Source organism: Delphinapterus leucas, chromosome 11 (assembly GCF_059928025.1).
Source record: "Delphinapterus leucas isolate spDelLeu-1000000601 "Yukka" chromosome 11, BTC_Dleu_Yukka2, whole genome shotgun sequence".
NCBI lineage: Eukaryota > Metazoa > Chordata > Mammalia > Artiodactyla > Monodontidae > Delphinapterus > Delphinapterus leucas.
In genome coordinates, this window is record NC_143139.1 from 845,621 (window position 1) to 862,022 (window position 16,402).

At 52.0% G+C, this 16,402-nt stretch overlaps 1 protein-coding gene across 1 annotated transcript; it reads right to left on the reverse strand.

The window, feature by feature from the left end:
* Nucleotides 1-105: 105 nt before the first annotated feature.
* Nucleotides 106-9,051, reverse strand: PEX26 (peroxisomal biogenesis factor 26). The gene is made up of 5 exons (XM_022577109.3): nt 8,535-9,051; nt 7,357-7,497; nt 6,616-6,911; nt 4,996-5,142; nt 106-2,617 (listed from the first exon to the last, which is right to left on the reverse strand). The coding sequence occupies exons 1-5, from the start codon at nt 8,747-8,749 to the stop codon at nt 2,514-2,516; spliced, it is 903 nt and encodes a 300-aa protein (XP_022432817.1). The 5' UTR covers nt 8,750-9,051; the 3' UTR covers nt 106-2,513.
* Nucleotides 9,052-16,402: the final 7,351 nt, after the last annotated feature.

A 16,402-nucleotide genomic window follows, 5' to 3' on the forward strand; every position in this document is an offset into this window, starting at 1 on the left:
CGTGTGCTGGGTGCTGGCGAGTGCCGGCCCACAGAAACATTTAATCTCCGTGCAAGAGTAAACATTCTGGGAGCCCCCTCCAAAAGTGAAAAGAAACAGGTGAAATTCATTTCAGTAATAGATTTTATTTAGCCCAATATACCCAAAAGATTGTCATTTTAACATGCAATCAATATAAAAATTATCGAGTTTCCACCTTTGTAGTTCTATGTGTTTGAAAGCAGCGTGTATTTTACGTTTACAGAACATCTCCATATGGACCAGCCACACTTCACGGGCTCAAAGGCCATCTGCAGCTCATGGCGACCTCACTGGTCACCACAGGCGCTGGTGTGACAAGGCGGCTCTCCTTTCGCTTCGGACCTCGTCAAGCCCAGAGCTGAGGACCAGCCAGAGCAGCAGCTGCACCCTCAGAAACGGCCCTAGCCACCCGAGCAGCAGGGCCGAGTGCCTGTCTGACTAGGAAGGCTGGATGCCAAACAAGGCTGCGGAGCTCAAGACAGACAGGAAGCAGAGACCCTCAAGGCCTAGAGCAGGGCCACATGGGGGCTTCCGGGGCGAGAGAAGAGGCTGGAAAGTCGGGGCTTCCACAACACAAACCCACACACGCACCTGTGGCAGAGGCCTCCCGTCATGTCAGTTACATCCGCTTATTCTTTTAAATGCCTCTGAACACCTTCTAACCCCCGGCCTTCGGGCAGGCAATGGGAACACAGCTACCTCTCATGGGAGCTCTTACCCGGAGCAGGAGATGTGCTAACACCGCACCAGAGGCTCACTTACTCACCCAAGTCCCTGTGAGGGAAGAACCAACTTACACATGCGGTTAAATCACTTTTCAACAGTCACACATCCAGCGAGTGGGAGGGCAGGGATCTACCCTCGACTCAGCACTGCGAAGAGACACACTCCCCAGCTTCAGAGAGGCCACAGAACCCCACAATCACAAGGCCGTGGGGTCACCACACAGAAAGCACACGAAACGGGGACCTGGAGCAGGGGACACCAGGAAAGGATGCACAGAGGCAACCCTTGGGTAAGTCTGGAAGTTTGAAAGGGCTCATCAGGCAAAAGGGGAGCTGGGCCTCCAGAGGGCTCAGCAGGTGCAGAAGGCACAGCGGTGCGAGGGGTGCAGTGCTCAGAAAACTAAGACCATGGGGTCTGGGCTGGATCAGAGGCCCCACGCGAAGTAGGGGTGTCCGCCAAAACCAGTGCCCAAGGGCCTACACAGCAAGAACCTGTGCTTTACCCTTGGGCCGGGGGAAGCCGCTGAAGAGTTTTATCCAGGGTGTGAACAGGACCAGATTTTAAAAATCATCCTGAAGGATAGAGAGCAAAGCTCGGTCGCCTCCCTTCCTCTCCGCAGGGCTCTTAACTCTTAGCTTCGGCGGACCAACCCTAGGACTAACCTCCCAGGCCTTCCACCACCCAACGGCATGTCCTCACACGGAAACAGGTAGGATTCTTGTGGCCACCGACAGGAAGCACTGAAACATTTCAGCTGTTCAAGCGCTAGGGCCCCAGTGTCTCCTCCCCGCACAGGAATAAAATCGTTCGCTGCCTGCAGAGCCTCCCTCCACCCAACCCCCTCCACACATGCTTCCAGCTCACCTGACTACCCCGCTCCATTTTCAGCTCATCAGCCTTTGAGGCTGGCCTACTTTTCATGGTCACAGAAGCAGAAACACTTGTGTGTTATACAAGCAATAGAATATAACTAGAATAACAGGGCATAGGAAGGGGGGAACCAGTAAAGGCGTGTACCAAGGAGGCAGGGATGCAGGCAGAACCTGGTGAGACAACCATCGGGCGAAGCGCAACTACCGCATGGCAGGGGGAGGAGTTGACAGGAGGGAGAGAGGGCAGAGACACCGGTGTAACAGAGCCCCGCCTGGCCACTGACAACCTGGAAATCTGAGCTGAAGCCCAGGAGGCACCAGGCCAGATCCCCTCACCCAGCACCAGGGGCTCAGGAAGCCATGCCTGGTCTGAGCAGAGATGGGCCCACTGCACACCTCGGGGAGGGGTAGTGGTAAACCAGACCAGACTGTGGAGCCCTCACCCTGCCCGGGGAGGGCCTGCACTGGGGGCGACCTTCAGAGGTTAAGTGTTCCAAGCAAGTGAAAGGCCAAGTCCCTCCACCAGGACCTTGTTCTGAACTTCCAGCTTCATGAACACCCTGGCCTGAAAAATCAAACCCCTGCCTTTGCAGGAAGATGAAATGTTTCAAGGACAAAGCACTCTCCTTTCCCAAACCCCTCCTGTGCAAGGGGCCTCTGCAGGGCTGTGCATCTTGTTTCCACACCACCTGCCAAGCCAGCCAAAGTGGGGCGCAAAGGGGAGGGCATTCAGGCAGCAAGATACAGTGCCTGGGCCAGGTCAGCTCCTCCTAGAATTAGGCTGGCCGCACTGGCAGGGCCCATCCAGCTGCAAGAAACAGGCTGCCGTGGACGACTGGCTCTGTTGTCCGGCAGCCTTGGGGACCAGGCGGTCAAGGTGAGCAGGAAGACCACTCAGTCGTGGATGGGAGGCCGGCGGAGAGGAGAAGCCACGGCCTTGCGGATCCGATGGAAGATCTGAGCCAGCTTGTAGAGGAAGGGCAGGGAAGCGGGAGAAGCTGCAGGGAGAGGTGAGTCAGTGGGCCCCTTCCCGCCCAAACTCTCCCACCTGGGGAGCGACCCATGCTGGTGCCCCTTGTCCCCTCCCAACAGGAAAGAATGTCCCTTTCTCCAGGATATAGACTCTGGGATGTATTTTCTTCACTTGGATTACAGTGACCTTCAGCTTGCTCAGAAAAAGATCCAAATTTATTATGTTTTAACCTAACTTTTTAATACACAAAAAACTGGTAACAGTGGCCCCCTCTGGGGAGAGGAATTTAGGAAGAGACTTTTCACTACATTCCTTTTTGTATCTTTTAAATTTGGAGCCAAGTGACAGTATTACCTATTTTTATCATAAGTTAATTATATTGAAAATAAAAGTAAAATCCACCTCTTTTGAATGAGAGCTGAGTTGGCTGTTTGTTTTGGTTTATTTTTCCTTATTTTAATTACTGATTTTTAATTGATTTTTTTTTTCTTTCTTAAAAAGCAATATGTTACTGGAACTTCCCTAGCAGTCCGGTGGTTAAGACTCCACGCTTCCAATGCAGGGGGCGCAGGTTCAATCCCTGGTCGGGGAGCTAAGATCCCGCATGCCACAAGGCGTGGCCAAAAAAAAAAAAAAAAAAAAATGTTACTTTTAAGAAAGCCATTATAGTCCACCCTCTTTACATCCTCTCTGCCGAGTTCTAACTGCAGCCCAGCCCTGGGTTCTCGCCAGCTCTGCACTGAGTCAAGACTGTCCTGAGGGTGGGACCACAGCCGGGGCTCCCTGATGGAAGAAGCTCAAACGGCCCCTTGCTGTACCCACTCAGGAGACCAGGGCTTATGAGGCTGAAGGACTCATAAGAACCACAAAAAAGTTTCGAAGCCTCTGGAACAAAGTAAAAGGTCAGATGGTGGACAGGAATGAACACAAACTCTCCTCAGCTTCCCTGAGGCCTAACAGAGCTGTTCAGAGGGAACTCCTGCTCAGTGTTCAGCCAAGGGGTCAAAGGGACAACCTGAGCTGTGCAGAAACGGCTCCTGAACGAGAAAAAGGGAAGTGGGGGACACGGGCAAGATCTAAGGCTAAGTCAAGAGCAACAGACACACGTTTGTGTGACTCTGGAGTCATCTTTTCTCTTTTCTCTCTGGTTCTTAGGTTTCTCAACCAAAAACGAAAGAAAATGAAGGGACTGAAACAAGGGTTTCCAGTTTTCCTTTCAGTTTTGAAAGTTACATAATCCTAAAACTAAATTCATGAGTAGAGATTAGGTCATAACTCACACAGAGCAAGACACAGAAAAGTCCACGAGTGAGCACCTAACCATTGACCCAGTGCTTCTGGGTCTGAGGAATTAACCCTCAGCAAAGAGCACAGCAGAAAAGGGAGTAAGAAATCATCAAAATGTTCAACGATAGGGCATTGTAAAATCAATTATGGAAGTTCCTATAATTTGAAATATTATTTAGCCAGGTAAAGCTTTAAACACATTTTTTTTTTTTTTTTTTTTTTTTGGCTGCACTTCGGTATCTTAGTTCCCTGACCAGGGATCCAAACTGGGCCCTCAGCAGTGAAAGCGCAGAGTCCTAACCACTGGACCAACAAGGAAGTCCCTAAAGCCATGTTTTAAAGAATACTTGTAGAGGAATGGGCAATTGGAAGGAGGTACTTCCAGTTATAAGATAAATAAGTACTAGGAATGTAATGTACAACATGACAAATATAATTAACACTGCTGTGTGTTAGATACAGAAGGTAAGAGAGTAAGTCCTAAGAGTTCTCATCCCAAGGAAAAAAATTTTTTTCTATTTTTAAATTATTTATCTATATGAAATGATAAAGGTTCACTAGACATACTGTGGCAATCATTTCATGATGTATGTGAGTCAAATCATTATGCTATACACCTTAAACTTATACAGTGCTCTATGTCAATTATAACTCAATAAAACTAGAAGGAAAAACAAAGAATACTTAATGACACAGAAAATTGCATCTATATCCAGAGAAAGACTAAGTATAACCATTACAGTAGCAGGCTTATGGGTGATTTCTGTTTTCTCCTTTATACTTTTCTCTATTTTCCATATTCTCTAAAATATTATATATATTTTTCTACTGTAATTGTATTTCTACAATTTAATATGTTTTAAATTAACATAAAGTTTTTACACATTATGATGAAGCTTTTCTTTTTTAACTCTGAGGCTCTCCTCAGAGTTCACCCCTGGACGTCCAGGGTCAACAGGGCAGAGTGGACTTTCTCCAGGGCTGGCTCCTGCTTGGGTCCACCAACTCCTCCTTGCAGAAGAGACCAGGGAAAACCTCCACCCCCAGGAGGGCTCCCAAGGGCCAGCCCCTGTCAACCGCCCTGTCCCCAGGAGGGCGGGAGGCGTCTTCACTCACCGGGATCAAACCTCACCACCAAGAGGCAGAGAAGCAAGGCAGCCAGGAGGCTCTTTCTGAAGGGCAGGGAAAAGAAGTGCCTCACTGCAGAGTCCCAAAGCTGGCGAAGCAACGTCAGTAGTGACAGGAACCTGTGGGAGGAGGAGCCTGGCCGGGGAGACGGAGCATAACTTCAGGGTAAGAACCAGCTTCCCTGACTCTGAGCTTTGAGCTTGATTATAAAAGTCGAGCAAAAGGGTAACAAGACTGGCTTTCTCATGCAGTTCATAAAGTGGTTCTAAAGGAAGTTCCAAAAGCTCCAAAGGTGCTTTAAGGACAGACTAAATCACCAGAATACCACCTCCTTACGAGAGGACTTTGACAGAAACGTCTACTCAGCCGGGGAAACCTGGCACATCTGGTGCTTCTTTAATAGCCTGACTACTTTACAGCATTTTGGCCTAAGACGTATGCACAGAGTTACACAGGGCAATAGTTCCTGATGATCAATGAATGCAGAAAATAAAGGGCACCTAATAGGTACAGTGAAGAATTCCAGTCTTGGACCGTGAGTACAAACATGAACACTACCTCCCAGCCCTGAACTCCTCCTTCCCAGGCAGTGGACAGGCAGGGGGTCTGGGGGGTCACGTGTAGTCCCTGAAGTCAACAACCTGTCTGCAAAGAAGTGATCCTAACTCAGCAGGTCCATGCTCACAAAGAAAGCACAGAAAGAAAAACACTTTGGAAACAGGACTTCAGTCTCCTAACGGGCCTTTCATGTAAAACGGACTAGGCCTATTCTACGTGTTACCAACAGAAAAAGCAAGAATCAGTGGGTTAGAAACTACCAGAAGGAAACGTTAAACTCAGCCTCAGGAAGAACTTCCTTAAAGAACTGTCCCCAGCTGCGTCAGGAGACAGGGACTTTTCTGTCCTTGAAAGTATTCATGTACAGACTAGACGATCGCTCGAGGAAAAGGTGATGAAGAGGCTTCAGGGACCGGGGAAGAGTCCGGAGTAGAGGGCCTTTAAGTCCACCCCCCGCATCCCTGCCCGTGCAGGCGCCCTTGCAGCTGCTAGCCAGGTGCACGGTGTTGGGTCTTGAAGCGGTTTCCACCGTTTATAAAGCTGCACTCTACTGGCAGAAGCTGGCTGGCCCTGAAACAGGGCAGACGTCAATCCCTGAAGAAGACCCTGAGCGAGAGGTCTGCTAAGGGAAGGCACACAGGAGGCAGGGCAGGGGCCCAAACTGAATGCCGTAAGTCGAGCTAACAAGTTACCACGTCAGCCGTTCATTCTCCTTTGGCTATCCCCAACTACACCTCAGCGGGGTCTGCATTTGGGCCAGCATTTAAAGTAGTAACATCCCACCCAGGCCAGCACCGTGGAGGCAGACCTAACGACAGGACCACAAGGAGAAGGTGGCTGTCAGGAGACAAAAGCCAAGGTTCTGTCTGAGGACTGCGCCACCCACCTTTCACTGCCAACTTCCGAGGGTCTGGGCTGGGCTATCTAAGCACCTCAACAGGTTTCTTATTCTGTGATCTGGAAGTTACTCATACAAAGAACTGCTCCAAGGTTCAGGAGAAAGCCCATTACTTCCCTGTAGAGAGGCCAAAAAGAAGGACAACGTCTCACCTTCCTGGTTTAGCTTCTGGGTCTCCTCGGAGCCGGACTGTCCGTGTTTCTGCTGTTGCCTCGCCGTGCTAATGGCCTGAAGTGCGTCCAGCCGCTGCTTCTCACTGAAGACTGCAGAGCCCGCCACCAGCTCTTCAGCCTCCGACAAGCAGCCCAGAGGAAGCAGCACCCGCTGCAGGTGAAGTTCTGCTAAGGCTCTGTACTCTGGAAGGCCCTGGTTGTCAGCATCTTGGAGCCAAGCACAGACCGTATCCAGCACAGCTCCAGGCTCTCGCATCTTGCTGTATAAAAGAACACTGCAGCCCCAAATAATCCAACCCCGAAAAAAGAGCAGTCAGTTCTTCGCAGTTTGTTAATTTCTCATAATCACCACACTCCTCCTACCCAGCCCGGCCCCCGGCCCTCCAGCCCTTCCCTACAGGATGCTGACACGCTAAGAACCAGGAGTTCTTAGGAGAAGCAAGAAGCTCTCTCAGCTCTGACACACCCCACTTCTGTCACCCCACTGCTCGTCTCCTATTCCTTCCTCTTTTCCCTTCCCCCTTCCTAAATTCCTCCTTCCACATCTTTTATCGTTATGTTTTGAAGTCGGGGGCGGCGGGACAGGGAAAGAATCAGATCTGAAGGGAAATGGTATGGAAAGGAAAAGAGGAGATATCAGGGCTGCATCGGCAGAGGACAGGAAAAGCCTCTTGCTCCTGCACTGACCCGTGGGGAAGCAGTAAGGACCTAAGGACCTACCACAGCTCCAAGACTTTGGGGGGCAGCTTCTCAGGAACCTGGTAACACCGAAGAACCCAGGACAGCACTTCCTGCCACCGATCCATCTCTGCCAGCGCCTGGATCCCCACAACACACAGAGAGCATTTCACCTCCAAGCAGCTGTCCGCAGAAAAGCCAATTCAAGTCCAGAAGTGGTTCCCCTGCATTGCCATTCCCACCTCCACCCTGAGACTGTTCTTCGCCAGCTCCCAGCTCAGCAGCCATCACCTCTCTCCTCGCCACTGACATTCCAGTGGGCCTCACAATTACCGTCACTCTCATGGGCCCCAACACAAGAGAAAACTGCCCTCTTCCCAGGAGCTAAAAGTTCCTGTAAACCTAGAGGCAAACCTAGAGGCTGCTGCCCAACACACATCCCTGTATCCAGGTAAATTCAGGGTTAGCAAACAGGAAGGGTTCATTTACTCCCGAGGGGAAAAAGTCAAAGGGCAGCACAAATGCGTGGGTGGAAAGAGAGCTGGAGCTAAGAGTTTGCTTAGTGAAGAAAGGCGCAGGAGCAAGGTCTCCGCCTGAGGGCAGCACCCAGAATCACAGCCTTCAGCATTTACTGCAACAAGCCTTCACCGACCCCTCAACACACAGTCAGGGCTCCCCAGTTCATCCATCCTTCTCTGGGGACTCTACCCCCTCCCTACTGCGGCCTAATCCAACTCTACAACCCACAGAGAAATGATGCCCTCAGCTACAGGAGAGGCTAGCAGCATCAGAAAGAGCAAGGCAGCACCAAAATTTCGATTCTTTGATACGATCCTTCAACAGGACCAGAACACACCCATTTATCAGCCAAGGTGAGAGCGCTCGGGGGAGGGGTGCGCCTAGGAGAGGACTTCGCCACCTGCTTACTGAAGTGATTTAACAACTCAATTCTATCTTCCCGTCAGGCATTCTACCCTGGAACAGGGAGAAAGAACTGGCTGTGGGTCCTCCTAAGCCCGTTACACTACTCAACCGCTTCCTCCTCACTGGGCAGCGCCTCGCTCTCTCCTCGGAGAACCCGCACAAGGTGAGCCGCTGCCTCCGGAGAGTCACCGCGAGAAAAGAAGGCATAAGGCTGGCGTGAGCAACCGGATGGCAGAAGCGCTGGGGTCTGGCGCCCCTCCCACCGCCCCCGGAGGCGAACCGAGCCCAGCACTTACGCGCCCGCCGGCTCCTCCGCCAGGCCCTGCCAGGCGCGTTCGCAGGTACGCAGCGCCGCGCGGAAGTCCAGGTGCACCACCAGCAGGTCGGCCGCCTCCTCCAGCAGAAGCGCGGCCGCCGACGGCGCCGGAGCGGCGCGCACAGGCTCGCTGCTCCGCAGGAGCCCCCCGAGCCCCCTCAGGGGAACTGCGGAAGTCGCTGGGTCACTCCTCATAGGCCGGCGCCAGGCCGCCGCCCTCTGCGGGCTGCGGGGTACCCGGTGCGGCCTGGGGAGGAGGGCGAGTACTCACAGCCTGGCCCACAAGCCTCCCCGAGGCCGCACCCCGAGAAGGAAACCGGGGAGCGGCTGGGCTCTCCTGCGGTTCCGGCGCGGGACAGCCTCGCGCCCTCGGATTTGCAGAGCAAGGCGTCCTTGGACACCCGGCCCCACGACAAGGACTGGGACCCTCGGCCCGGGGAGGGCCGCTCCCTGGCCTCTCTAGCTGCAGAGCCGCCAGCACTGGTGCGGGAACGCGGCCAGCGACATCGCTGCGCGCGCAGCCCCCGCCGACGCTCGGGGCTCGGCGGCGCGACGGCACTCTGGGAGTTGTAGTCCGGCTCCTGAAGCGGCCGCCCTCCCGGCGCAGCTGGGAACTGCGGACTACAAGCCCCGGCATGCCGCGTCCCGGAAGTCGTGGCAGCTGGAGGAAGCCCGGCGACGGAAGCCGCGGGCTGTTGGAGTTGAGACCCAACGGGGTGCGGGCGTAGGCGTGGTTCTCCGGCACCTGCTGTGGGGACGCAGCTCGGGCAGCGGGCGGGAGAGGGCGTCTGTGTGCCGTCTTCCGCCGGGCTCCGCCCGGCTCCCGGTCAGTCCACACTGAGACTCCATACCTCAGGCCAAGTAGAGAGCTCGTGGAAAACAGCCGTACAGTGTGTAATGCAGTTTGCAGTAAAGCACTGGGACAGAGTAAGTATTCCATACGTTACGGCTGCGATAGTAATTATTAAGTGGTTGTACACAGACACATAAGTGACATTTATTATTATATTCTGTGCTTCACTCAGGCTTTTGGGGGCCTCCCAGGTTTGTGTTACACCAGTTCGGTTCCTCCCAGTTCCTACCTTTGAAGTCTCTCGAAGCGGGTCCGCTTGTGATTAGATGAGACGGACCAGGCTAGGCGCAGGGTCAGGACCTGCCCGCGTCGGCCTCCCCTTCCCTGGTCAGCAGCCTGGGCCCTCAGCTCTCTGCAGAAAGTCCTCCCGGAAAGCTGAGGCAGAAGCATTAAATGCATCAGACTCTGCGGTTGAGAAGTGTGGAGCCATAACCGTATAAGGTGATAAAGCCAGGACTCGCTTATTCCACAGATACCTAACCTCCTAAGTGCCAGGCCTCGTTCTAAACACTGAGGGTCCCACTGAACAAAGGCAAAAATAGCAGCCTCTGTGGAGTTTCCATATAGTGAAAGGAAACAAAATTGAACATGAACAAGTGAAGTACATACAGTCGTATGTCAGGTGGTGATAAATGCTAAGGAGAGATAAACCAAATACAGAAGAGAGCTTGGGAGTGACAACAGGGACGACAGCTAACTTTGTTTTCTAACAGTAAAGCCAAGGCTGGAGCATAGCAGAGAGAAAATGTGGCCCTTGAGCTCAGGACTGGCCTCCGTTGGTGGGGTCACTGCCCTTGGGACCAGTATATACTCAGTGTGCATCTTAAATCCCTCTTCAACTCCAGGCAGTATTCATTCCCACACAGCAAACTCCAGAGGCAAGCAGGCCAGAGGAAAGTGTGGATCAGTTCAAGGCTGAAGTTACCAAAATGTTTTATCAGTTCTGCCTCAAGTCTGACAGCAGCTAATGAAGATCATTAGAAATGACATAATTATTGGACTGCAACAAACAAAAAACCTGTTTCTCAGAGCTGGTTTTAGAAATCTTCCCTGAAAAATCGGGTAAGCAGTAGTAGCATCAGAACATGGATGTACCAGGCCTGGGCGAGCTGAGACTGGTACAGCCACACCTCAGCCTCCGGAAGTGCCACCTCCAAGCTTTTGCTGCCTGAAAAAGGCCCCTTCCTTCATCCCTAAGGAGAAGGTTCTTGCAATGTCCAGGCCTTTCCAGGAGATGGCAGCACAGCCCTAAAAGAAGCCAACTTGCCAGCAGATGTAGTGCTGTGGCTGCCGGAATGAGGTCAGGATATTTAAGGAAGTGGGAGGTTGCAAAAAGTCATATAAAAATAGGATTGTGTTCTATTTCTGTGCTTCACCCAATCTTTGACTATGCAGGACTACATAGTGATCTGGCTGTCACCACACAACTTCAGCACTGCTGTACCCGCCGACTGATTCCTGAACACCAGCACTGTGACACTCCCCACCCCCCACCCGCTTCTGAACGTACCCAGAACTTCTCAGCCTAAGACGCGGCAGCCCTAATGTACTCCACCTGAGGGAGAGTGAACAGGGGCTCATGACTCAAGCTTTGAAACCACCTAGCCTCCCCCGGGATAAAATGAGTGGAAACAAGCCAGTTCTCTCAGACCTGTAAGACCTGACCCATCTCAATATTTGTTTTGCTGGAATGCTTTCATTTTGGGAAAACTAGTAAATGAGACTCAAAACCCACTTGATAGCCATCCCCCAGCCCACCCAAGCTCTGGGACCTGCCACTCTCCCTTCTGTTCGTCGGGTGCTCAGTGTATCTTGCCTGAGAAGTGTCCTGAAGGTGTGGATTTGCTCGGCTGCTTTGAGCAAGCGATGAGTCCGTGTTTCCATAGCGAAAAGGGCTCTGGTCTGGGAGATGAGCTACACCATTTGGAATCCCGAGGGCCTCTGAAAAGTCAGGCCAGTCCTCTGAGCCTCGGTTTTCTCATCTGAGGACATTGACACCAACACCTACCATGTGGGTGGTTGTAAAGGTCAGAAGAGGTCATGTGACAATGCCTAGAATGCCTTTTTAAAAACATTTATTGATTTGTTTGACTCTGCTGGATCTTCATTGCTGCACGCGGGAATCTTTAGTTGTGGCATGCAAACTCTTAGTTGTGGCATATGGGATCTAGTTCCCTGACCAGGGATAGAACCCGGGCCCCCTGCATTGGGAGCGCAGAGTCTTAGCCACTGGACCACCAGGGAAGTCCCTAGAATGCTTTAAATCACTGGAATAGTTCAGGCTGATAATAAGATGAGATGATACACTGGGGGTGGGTAAGGAGAAGAAAGAATCCAATTCTACCTCAAAGTCCTGTAATCTTACTTTCTGACCCAGAATCAGACTCTTGACCTTACAAAGGTCAGATGCCCACATCTAGAGTCTGCCCTTTCCAAGCTGGCCATGCATTTCGTGATGATAGGCAGCATCCATAGCTGCCCCTCTGGGCACGCTCGTCCAGCCAGAGCCCCTCTGTACAGGGACACCAGTGGTAAAGCCCTGCAGGCAGTAGGATCATGCCTGGTGTGGACTTTGGCTAGAAGCAAGCCAAAGACATAAATATTGGCAGGGTGGAGATGATGCTTTTCCAGGCTGGTCACGGGCCCCAGACCTTCGTCAGTTAGATGGCATTTTTATGGTTCATTTTAGAGCCTGGACTTGGAGTTCAGGGCAGAACTCTGCTTCCCGTCTCCTCCTCTCCAGGTACACACACAGTGCTTACTTTGCTTCTGTGTCTAAGGAGTGTCGTCATCCCCACCCCGTGCAGTACTTTACAGCGTAGGAACGCCGGCTCAGTTTGGTGCTCCAGCATCAACCATGTGCTGGGCGCTGTTCTGAGTGCTTTACATCCACCTCATCTTAATCACCAGCAGCCCTGCGACAACAGCCCTGCTGTGGCCCCCAAGTTGTGGGTGTAGAAGCCAAGGCAACGGGGCAGTCACACAGGAATGCAGAGGGGGGCTGGGACTTCAGTAAGGCAGTTTGGCTCGAGTGTTTTTTCTCAGCTGATAACGTAATTCTGGCTGTACAAGGTGCTCTCACCCTGTTTGAGCTGGACAGCAAACCTGTGAGCAAGGCAATACAGGTATATTATTCTTATTCCTATCACTAGATGGGAAATTAAAGCTCAGAAACTGTCTGAGTTCAGAACTCATGGTTTCAGTGGCAAAGCTGGAACAACTACTGGAGACTTCTCTCACCAGAGCCCACGGCAGGGCATTCTTCAGAGGGCTGGCAATAGCTCCTCCCTATCTGCCCTCAGCGCGACCGGGAGCCCCCTGCGCAGACCTGCCCTCTAATTTCCACATGTTCTCACCCACCCCGGGAGCCAGAGGGTTCGCCTGAGCAAATCTTCACAATGCCAGACCAGGCCTGATGTGAAACAAGTAATGGATGCTCACTGGGGACTAGTCAGCCCTGCTCTGTCGTGGAAGGTGGAAGGATGCTGGGCCCTCCTGAGTCTTCCCTGGTCCCACTCAACTCAAGCTAATCACTCCTCCCTTCAAACTCCCCACTGTGCTTTGCATTTTCTTATAGTTATTTGTGCCATTCCCTTACTCAGCGGTGCCATTCCTGAGGACTCCTGAGTGCCATTCCTTATCTCAGGGGGCATCTGGCATGGTGCAAAGCGGTAGGCATGCGCTGCTCCAAGGGACCCTGCCTCCCCTGAGCTGTTCTGCATCATTTGATCTAGACTTGCAGGTACCCTCGCTGGTGAGCACTGTGAGAAAGGCTGGAAGCTGAGGAGATACATGCCCTAATGCAGCCCGCCAAAAAGGAGGGACACGTGGCGGTGTTTCCGGATGCAGGTACCCCGGCCTGCCTACTTGCCTGTGAGTGATTTGCAATGTTCCTTCTAGTGCTTTCTTCCTTGTTTCCTAGGAAATAATCGAATAAACTTAGTCACCCTGAGTGATAGAATATCAGGGTTGGAAGGAGCCTTATTCTACAGCCAAACTGAGGCCAGGAAGGGGAAGCGACAGCTGCTGTCACCCACGGAAGGATGCAGCACCCCTGCCCCCGACATGCTGCCCCAGAGAGGACCTCGCCTTGGCTTGAAGTGTCTCCTCACCAGCCCAGAGATCCCCGTGCTTTGGGGTGGGTCTCAGCATCCAAGGCCACTGTTCATGCCCAGATCCTGCTGGGAAGAGCACTCCCCACCCCAGGACTCCCTCCCTGTATCCCCCCCACCCAGAGCAGCTCTGGTCCCCAAAACCTGTGGCTTCCCCCAGCGGGCCCTCGGGAGGGGCTCTCAACATAGTTTTAATATTTCAGTTGAATGGTTACCTGAAATGATGCTACGATTGTTACTGATCAATAGATTTTATTTACTAGAGAAACACTCCAAAAGAGGGTTGATGGAGGGGCAATTAAAAGTGGTCATTTGTATTTAAAAGCCTGGGAACCACTGACAGAATCTTTATGTCCCAAATTATTTCCTGAAGTTATTTCCCCAAATGGAATTTTGGGTCAGCAAGCCCTGATGAAGGCATATGGGCAGTGGGGAAGGAGGAGAAATGTTGGGAGGATTTCCAGAAATCTTCATTTCACACCTGACCCAGGTGAGGGCAGTGGAAAGAGAGGGGTGGTGAGAACCTCAAAGAAGCAGAAGGGCGGCGCTCCCAACCCTGGAGGCTTCAGTCAGCCTGAAAATTGGGTTTCTTACTCAGCTGACTACAGCAAGGAAAACACACATGTGCCCAACACTATCCCATGGGTCCAGGGCCTAAAAGAAATAAAGTAATAACTATAAAATAAACAAAAGGAATTGCAGTTCACCTTTGCATTTGTCTTAATGATTTTTCTCAGACTGTAACCTCAAGGGCGTCTCGGTATTCTCACCCCGAGCCTAGTGCCCTGCTCCACAGGTAAGCTGACCCCACCCAGCATCTGGTTCCAGGGCAGGTTCAGAATGACACCAGGTGGAATGCTTGAAAGCTGGTAAAGTGAGGAAAACGGGCGTCTGAACATATTTTTTTAACCCATGACAATTAAGTTCATTTGAAAAATTGTTCAGGACTACTTGGCCAAGGTCCAATTTGTTGGTTTTGTAAAAGCCTCTTTCCCTGCAAATCAGTCTGCACAGGAAAGATCACCTTTCCGGGGGGTAATCAGGAAGCCCCAGGAGGTGCCGGTCCACGAGTCTGGGTTGTGAGCTTCCACCACCACAGGGCCTGACGTGGCAGCCCTCTCTCTGGCTCCATGTTAACGTGGGCTTGGGTGAGAAGTCTTTCTGGGGACAGCCTCAGTGTCTGTGGCAACAGGAGGGAGCCTGCCCTCTCCGGGGATGGGCTGTCCCAACAGACAGGCTGCCCCGGAGCCTGCGCTGACTTGCCTTGGGCGTCCTCTGGGAAGAAGGTCGTGAATGGTGAGGCGTCACCGTCCCTCCTATCTTGTGTCGTGCTGGGAAGCGAGTTTGTTCTTTGTGCGTCTGGTTCTGAGATGTAGTGGGACAGTGGGAGTGGACTAGGTAGGCTCACCACACCCTTCCCCTAATCCCTCGTGACAAAAGGTGATTCCCTGGGTCGCATGAAGGAGCGGGTGAGTTCCTGAGCCCTAGGGACTGTAGAGAGCAGAGGTGGAAAACCGGAGGCTCGACCTACCCCTCGATGGTGAAACTGCTGTGTGGGTACAGCCTAGGAAGTAAACAGACGTGAAAGCGTCCCTTCCTGTCTTTCTGGGGTCATCCTGGAGGGACTCCATCCCCCTCTGGCTTCTCTTCACAGGCCTTGGGCGTAATTTCCACAGACACGCCTAAGAAAACGTTCTCTGGGGTTAAAGGATCCTCCTCACATTTTACAACCTCTAATCTGATTGTTTAGTACCTGCTCTTTTAACTGTTTTTGTTAAAATGATGCATACCCAGACAAGACCAAAAAGTACAAGAATCATCTGAAATCCCACCATCCGTAAGTGACAGCTTTAACCCTCTGATGGCCATCCTCCATAAACACAGCGTGCTCGTATGATTAGACGTGACTGTGCTGCCCTGTGACCTGGTGTGTGGTGTGCACAGGAGTCCTTCTTACTCCGCAAGTGGACATGGTACTACCCACACCTAAAACAAGAAATGAATAATCCTGCTGTTCCTGGTGACAGTTTACATGCTTATAGCTCTTTGTAGTAAAAAGCAATTGTACCTCCTTGATCCCATGGAAACTTGGGGCCGGGAGGAGACCTCTGGGGCTTCCATCGCCCTTGCCTGTGTGCTCAGTTCTAATCACCCCTCATCATTAAGTTGTAAAGTGTAGTTCTTTACAGCTTAGAAAGCACCTTTACATTATTTTCATTGATCATCACAAAATGAGACGGTCATAAACGAGACGTAATCACAGTGCGATGATGGTGCATGTGGAGACTCACGACTCCATGTGTGCAAGGCACTAACAGTCACAGCGGCGTTTACTGAGAAGCCGCAGCGCCAGGCTCTGTGCAGGGGGCCTCACGTGGTCTCAGGATCCCCATCCTAGAGAGAGAATGCCTGAGGGTCAGAGAAGTCAAGTAGACCGATTGCGTGTCCACAGTGGACCCTGGCAGCATCCTGATCCAGACGTTTCCGACTTGAGCATCCCTTCGGGCAGCACTCGACAAAACTCGGACCTGTGTGTCGTCTCCACTTCATAGATGAGGAAACCAAGGCCAGAGGTGAATGACTTGCCTCAAGTCCCAGGGCCAGGATTCTAACCATTTGCTTCTAATCTGCTGCTTCCACTGCATGGGACCAGTCCCTTTCCTGTAACTAAAGGTGCTGGGTGGCAGAACTCTTCCCTCAAATCTCTGGAGAAGGGAGTTCTTGCTAAGATCTTTCAGGGAATTCCCTGGCAGTCCAGTGGTTAGGACCCCACAGTGGTTGGGGAACTAAGATCCTGCAAGCCGCGTGGCGTGGCCAAAGGAAAAAAAAAGAGATCTTTCAAAAATCCTTCCTGCTGCACTGAAACCTCTGTGCCTTCTTCAG

What these genes read in the sequence shown, in the direction of transcription:
- PEX26 (XM_022577109.3), bottom strand. Translation starts at nt 8,749, where the DNA reads ATGAGGAGTGACCCAGCGACTTCCGCAGTTCCCCTGAGGGGGCTCGGG. An exon ending in GCGGAGGAGCCGGCGGGCGC is followed by an intron (nt 7,498 to 8,534) that starts GTAAGTGCTGGG and finishes TTCTGCGGACAG; the next exon opens with CTGCTTGGAGGTGAAATGCT. An exon ending in CCCAAAGTCTTGGAGCTGTG is followed by an intron (nt 6,912 to 7,356) that starts GTAGGTCCTTAG and finishes TTGGGGCTGCAG; the next exon opens with TGTTCTTTTATACAGCAAGA.